Source organism: Eurypyga helias, unplaced genomic scaffold (assembly GCF_000690775.1).
Source record: "Eurypyga helias isolate BGI_N326 unplaced genomic scaffold, ASM69077v1 scaffold36012, whole genome shotgun sequence".
Taxonomy (NCBI): Eukaryota; Metazoa; Chordata; class Aves; order Eurypygiformes; family Eurypygidae; genus Eurypyga; species Eurypyga helias.
This window is the reverse complement of record NW_010234669.1, coordinates 2,137-9,429: the sequence shown is the minus strand read 5'-3', so window position 1 is coordinate 9,429 and position 7,293 is coordinate 2,137. Positions and strand designations below refer to the sequence as shown.

The 7,293-nt window shown below is 37.7% G+C and overlaps 1 protein-coding gene across 1 annotated transcript in view; it reads right to left on the bottom strand.

Moving 5' to 3' along the window:
• The window catches only part of TCEA1 (transcription elongation factor A (SII), 1), a 17,638-nt gene extending 12,657 nt beyond the window's left edge, over positions 1 to 4,981 (bottom strand). Inside the window, exon 1 of the mRNA XM_010146522.1 lies at positions 4,874 to 4,981. Coding sequence (XP_010144824.1) covers positions 4,874 to 4,964 — 91 coding nt within the window. The 5' untranslated portion in view covers positions 4,965 to 4,981. The remainder of the gene's footprint in view (positions 1 to 4,873) is intronic.
• Between the last annotated feature and the right edge of the window lie 2,312 nt (positions 4,982 to 7,293).

Sequence of the window (7,293 nt, the reverse complement as noted above, 5' to 3'; positions counted from 1 at the left end):
GAAAGAGATATGACAACAGGTACCAGATGGCATACTCATTAATTTGACAATGACTCTCATATTAAATAATTCTTTAAGCCCCACTTGCCAGACCCTGACCAAAATAATCTTGAGATGCACAAGCAGCGACATTTGCCAGCAATTCCAGTGCAAGATGTAGTAAGAAATGAAGGTAAAATCAGAAAAGCTCCTTTCTAAGAGTTGCATAGGGAGGAATAATCTCTAAAATCTGTAAATAAACAACAAAATCATGAATTGTTTGCCACTTTCAAAGGGGTTTTTTATCGTAAGTAACAAAAGAGCATGACACATTAACATTTTATACATGGTTTTTCTCCTATACATTAGGATGTAATTTGCATCATGTGTTATTATCTCCCCATTGATAATCTTAACACATTATCTATTAATTGTACATGGAACAGTTCCAAATATACATTTGACAGGAGGTGATTTCCATAGCTCAGACTTGATGTGGAAATAAAACTACTGGAATTATTTTTGCACTTGACTCTACTTGGTATCTCAGAAAGACATGTACTCTTCCATAGCAAACAATAAACACTATTAGACTGTAATTTAGGAACTCATTTTGTCAATAACAATTTTCTTGGCCAAAGCCAGTAGGTGACTAGATGTCCTGGAACAACTGTACCTAATGACAGCATTAACATACCTGTAAAATAATCCAGAGCTTGCTCCAGTAGAATCAAGCCCAGGTTCAAAATAACAAGGGACTGTATGAACAAAGTAATCTGAGTAAAACAATTCTGTGAAGTTTGGCTGGTGTTATCTTTTCTTGACAACATTACACATTCAAGCATTCTCTTAAAATAAAATTACTCAGGCACGCACTATTTTGAAACAGGCATTTCAAAATGTTTGTGGCGCCATTTTTAGTTTTTTAAAACTGGCAACAGATAATCACACTTGCACTTAACGTCAAGATCATTGTCCAATCATTCTGCATTTCCAGTTCCGTACATTTACTTACTGGAGTTAAGTTTGTTTAGTGAACTGGACATCCTTTTTTACTGTATACCCTTAAGAGTTCAGTAAATAATGATTTGTGATGGAGAATTTTAAATTCCTTACAGAATTTATGTTCGTTTTTAATATAAAGGAACACTCCTCATAACCTTAACGGGTATGCACAGATTCATCATCTGCACAGCATACTCTATATACTCAGCCACATGTCAAAACAATCGTTATTTGCAAACCTCGCATTCAAACTGAACAGCATTTTATTCTGAGAGCAGGATTTGCTTCTTTATGTAAATTGTGACCAACTCAGCTGTGTGGTTTAACGTTCTTACAGCAACGACTGAAAGCGATCTTCCCCTGTAGCTCACTCAGTGTTTGCAAGCCTTCTGTTGGGCAGCTTCCGACCCCATCAAAAAAACACCAGTAACCTAGCATGGCTGTAGTCAAGCCATAAACATCTGGTGATGCACAACCTTACTTTGATTTCTTCTCATGTTTCCCACACATTCTCAAAACATAAGTTCCGATAGCATGGATCTTAAACAGTACATGCAGCCTGAACAGTCAACAATTCTTGCCTAAATTCAAAATGTCATTTATAAAAATAACTCACAAAGACTTCAGATCTCTGAGTACAATGCCTGGTACGATTAACAGCTGTCCGCTTCTGTTGCCATCTTTGATCCATACCATTTTACATGCACTATACACAGCATAATCGAAACTGATTGCTCAAGCAGCTCAACATAGGGTATTGCGTATTCTTCTGAGAAAGTCAAAAACTAATGATAAAACAGAATAAAAGTACTTTGTAAGATTCCCACCCATACTTCACACAGACCAGATATCCTGTCTTCCACAGTGTTGCGACTTTAGGTTCTAATGAATTACTGAGCAGTGAAATAAGAGGCGAAACATTTGCCCTACTATGCTTTATTAGTTTAACTACTTAAGTTTTGAATACAAGCAGTGCTGTATTGTATAAAATCAAGTTATTCCTGAAAATAAGTGCACAACCAGAACTATACTAGACCTGGCACAATCATGTACACGCAGTAATACCTGCCCTGTAACAAAAATCAGAGCATGAACAAAGGTCACATGCTCACTGCCTCACAAGAAGAAAGTATTCAGTGCTGATTAATGTCAATTAGTTGCTATTTACTTGCCAGTTCCTCAGGTGTTTGACTTCACCTGTTGCAAGCAGCTTCAGGTAGAGTCTCCCCAGCTGGCTTGAAACAATGTGAATGTAGCAAGCCACCGCAAGAGGACAGTCCACCTTGCCCCAGCTGAATGTTACTGCTGCAATCCCTGCGCAGGAAACAGTAACTGCAAACAGGCTGAATGAAAAAACTCATACAGTTGAAATTTAAGTCCTCAGAAATTAACAAAACAAGTAGTTTCCAACTGGTCAGTTCCCAGCTCTGGACTCCTGGACAGCGACTTGAGCACTAGCTGCAGCAGAGGTGGGAGCAAGGGGCACCTGTGCAGAAGGGAAGCCAGGACCACCCCTCTCAGCAGCAGCCTACACCCAGACTGACCCGCTGTGAGCATCAGGCACCACAGTCTTATGCCAGACTTTTACAGCAGGAACACCTTGTGCTCCTCAGGTAGGAATAGTACTCCCTGTGTATCACAGCGTGTGAACACCTAAAGATGAGTCAGCTGTAAGTAATATATAAAGACACGTTTGACTGACCATACTGAGTTTAAAAAGAGAAATACAACTATTTTTACTGTTTCAACGAATAAACAGCAATTTCTTTGCTCAAAGAACAGCCATACCCAGAAGGGTTAGCACACATCCCACTCCACCCCCCAAGGCAGTATCTGAGGGCACAGCCCAAAGTTGAGAATGCAGGGGGGGAAGTACATCCTCCACTTTGTTGCCTAAACTAAGTTGCAATATCAAAAATTTAGAATAGTAGAACAGAATCACAGAATTTTTTAGGTTGGAAAAGACCTTTAAGATCATCAAGTGCAACTGTTAATACCCCCACTATACGGGTTAACAGTTATATTATTATATTAACAGTTAATACCCTGTTAATACCCCCACTAAACCATGTCTGTAAGCACCTCGTCCACACGTCTCAAATAACTCCAGTGATGGTGACTCCACCAATTGCCTGGGGCAGCCTATTCCAATCTCTGATATCCTTTTCAGTGAAGAATTTTTTCCTAATAACCAATCTAAACCTCCCCTGGTGCAACTTGAGGTCATTTCCTCTTCCTCTATGGCCTGTCACTTGGGAGAAGAGACCAATCCTCAGCTCTCTGCAACCTCCTTTCAGGTAGTTGTAGAGAGCGATCAGGTCTGCCCTGAGCTTCCTCTTCTCCAGGCTAAACAACCCCAGTTCCCTCAGCTGCTCCTCACAGGACTTGTGCTCCAGACACTAATTTGAACTTTACAGGGAAAAAACCAACCTCACACTTTAATAGGGTCTTTTTTTTTTTTTTTAAACTTAGATTAATAACTTGAGCCCTAGGTCACTCAATCCAGCTACTGCTTTTAAAGTCTTTAGAGTAACTCAAGTTAATACACAAGTCCATTTCTCCATTTATGTATCTTACCACTTTTATGCACTGGATAATGCAGTTGGACTTTAAGTTCTAAGTGGGAATTTAAACGTTAAAAGTACATAATTGTCACTATTTACAAATTAACTCTGATCAGATCTTTTATAAATTATGCATTTAATTTATAATAAAAGCCATTATCATTATTTTAAAAGTATTTTCAGTGTATCTAGTATTATCTAAATTGAATTGCTAAAACTAACCTAATTAGTATTATCTAACTTTTTAAAGGTAGGTTTAAAAAATATGCCTCCTGTAGAAGTTGTTGCTTCTTACTAGAATACAGAAGTTGAAAGCTGTGACAAATTGTCCCTTTCTACATGCATGTACTGTCAGATAGATACAAAGTCATTTCTACACTATTTATAACAGTAATAAAGTATCTGAAAAAGAACCTCGTAACTGATAAAAATGAGGCTGACTTCAAATGGCATGGGGACTCTAACACCTCCTGGTATTTAGCACATTTTTTCTAGACAGAATTAGCAAGTATTTAAATCCACAGAACATAATGTAAATTGTTTTCTATCTCAAAATTTTAAACTTCCTAAATCCTAGCTTCCCTGAAATTAGATACAAAGAAACAAAAGAGAGTACAGCAGAGTGTATGAACAAAAATACCTTGACACAGCTTGAAATCTGAGTGTTTTCAAATACATTAAGTACCACAAAATACCCTTGAATAAAACCCTGCAAACAGAAAGGTTTCACTAACTGCATTCAGTGCTTTAAGGGTAATTAAACAAAAAGTATTAACTAATTAGTAAGTGGTCTACAACTATGAAGGTTTTAGAAAGCACAGATCTATTTCTCACTACCTGCAAGTTCTGAAAGATTTTTAACGTCAATTTTTTACTGTTTGTTGGGGGTTTTTTCCACAAATCACTTTATAACCAAACTTGAAAGCCTCCATGTTCTCACATACGAGATTTTGCACAAGTTGTTCTTGTTACATTTGACAAAGGAAATAGCCAAACCCAGGTTCTTTAGCGCTTAGGATTGCAGCACAGTCACTCTAGCTCAACAGCAGGCAACGAGACTTCAGAAATGAGTCACTTCGCAGTCACTGACTTCCCACTGCTCGCCAGCCCCAATAACCGCACGTTAACTTCTTCCCTGAACACACTTTCACAGTAACGCACTGCTGATAGTCAGAGTGAAAAACAACTACATCAGTGCAGAAAGTTTCAATACTTAGACAGGAGCACAAATATACCTAAAGCAAGGCAGAGTCAAGGATTTGCATCAAGACTGCATACAGTTAAAACATGCAAGAGCAGGAGGAAGAAAGTTTGCGTCGCCATACCTAACAGTTTCTTCCAAGACTTGATAAGAGATTTTGCTAAAGATGTCACTTCTTCATCTGTGCTTTGCTTACGTATCGCATTCACTGACATTCCAATTCTGGTAGACTGCAATAGAAATAAAAATATACACTATAAAAGGTGACACGAAGACAATTTAACAAGTAAACAAAGCTGTACTTTTACATCATTTTTTAAAAGCAACTTTTAGGTTTTGTGGGGGTGTTTTTAAAGAATATTAGGATGAAATGCTGCAAGCCTTTACAAAACTTATTTTAACAGCATGAACATTTTAAAAATAAATACAGCAGCATTACTACTTGTCTCCATCACAGAAGTTGGGTGGCGGTTAAAGAGAGAGTCAATCAGAAGATTTTTGCTCCCAAACCATTTCAGAAAGCTCTGCAGAAATACTTACCTAAACCAAGTACAACATTCAAAACATCTAACAACATGAAAATCGTATCTACATCTTAACATTATATAAAATTTACAGCACAAGTTTAACCTCAAAACCTTATTTTTTCCTGAAGCAATGTCTGTATTTCTATTTTGGCCTGATCAGACACTTGCCAACTGCTTCAGTGACTTCATATTCCAAATTCCCATTTAGTGGCTGTGGAAGAAGCTGTAATAACAGTTGGGAATGACCATGTTTTAAGTTCCTAATGATTCTGGCAATATTGCGGTTCTTTAAAATCTTAAGCACAGAGGGTTCTGCTTTTAGCTGGAAACAGTAAGACCAGCCTGCCTCTCTGAGAAGGCCAAAGACAGTGAGAGGCTTTAAACCTTTGGCACTACTGCCACCTATGGAGCGAAAAGGAGATTAATTTACAATCCACTCCTTTTAAGGCTCAGAAGATGAAGACATAAATTTAGCTCAAAAGCAAGGTAAGTTTCATTTTAGAAGACTTCTGACTAATACGTTGATCTAACAACTAGAATAATCCCACACTTCCAGTTTTACAAGAGGAGAAAAGCACTTAACAATACAAATAATTATTTTATTATAATTTTGTATTTTGATTGATGACTAAATTTTTTTAATTGTTCTTAAGATCTTCAGTTTTGTTGCATTTAGCATTTACAAGACTCACTAAATATAAATCATTCTACTTACTTTTGCAGTAGTTCACATAAATTTCCTTCTCCCTTAAAGGAAAATTTAGATATTTGTGGCTCACTAAAAATGGAAATAATTTATTCCTCTAAATTACTCCTTACAGCCCACACAACACTTTTTGGGGCACCACGGACATACTAAATGACTGGAAATGTACTGAAATATTCAACAGCTATTTCAGCAACAGAAACACACCAAATAACCTCAGGTCTGAGCATCAGCTCTAAACACGTATTTTGGATAAAAGCAAACAGACGGTTACTCACCTGTAACTAAAGTGTTTCAAGATGGACTCTGTTCACTCACACTAACAGTACCAGCCAACTCTCTTGACATTTTAAACACATACTCTCAGCATTATGTTTAGACAACAAGGAATAACATGTGACTATAAAATACTCACTACACCTGAATGAAAAAAAACTATCTACAAAAACACCAACCCTCCACTGACAACTGGGCACAACCATAGCCTATTCTCATCAGCTCAAAGAGTAGACACCAATTTACAGACTTACCTAGGTAAATAAAACCCAAAATTAATTGGATAAATTAATTTCTTCTTCTGATCACACAAGAGACAGATTATTGTACTGTCTAAACTGCCAGTTTTCTTAAGGCAGTACATAAACATAGTCCATTTGTTTGCTTTTATAGAGTACTTGATCTGGCTTCACCTAAAGAGAGGGGAAGGAATGATCTACCAATTTATTTGCCTGCAAACTAACGCAAGTAATTGCAAAAGATCAGTGTTATATTTCAAAATGACTGTGCTTTAATGACAAACCAGCTGTCACCATTTGACATTTCCCCAGTCTTCCAGCCTAAAAAGCTGTTCTTGGAAGTGGAAAACTCCTGTATTTTCGCCTATCCCAGTGCAACCTGTAGAACTGCTTTATCTCTGTGCCAGTTTATAAGCATGCAGGGTATATGAAAACCTTCTTCACCCAGTCCAAAACGCATTTTTAATAGCTCCTTCTTCCCCACTTCAAATTCTAGAGCACTTTTCGTCTGCTTTCTGAGATTAAAGAGGCTCAGAGACAGCATAAGACAGATGTTTTCACCCCTGAAGCATTCAAGCTGTAGGCCAAGCACCCTTCAGTTGGTATGAGCAACAGTTAGCATGAGTAACCTGACTGAAGCCAAAACATAGAGTGCCAGCTACTTTTCTCTAAACCAAATGAGATAATGTAAGGAACATAGCTGGGGAAGAAAAGCAACCAGTGAAGCAAGCAGAAGCATTACCAGCTTTAAACTGTGAGTATGAAGACAGAGAACTGGTGAGCCCCTGGACCAAAA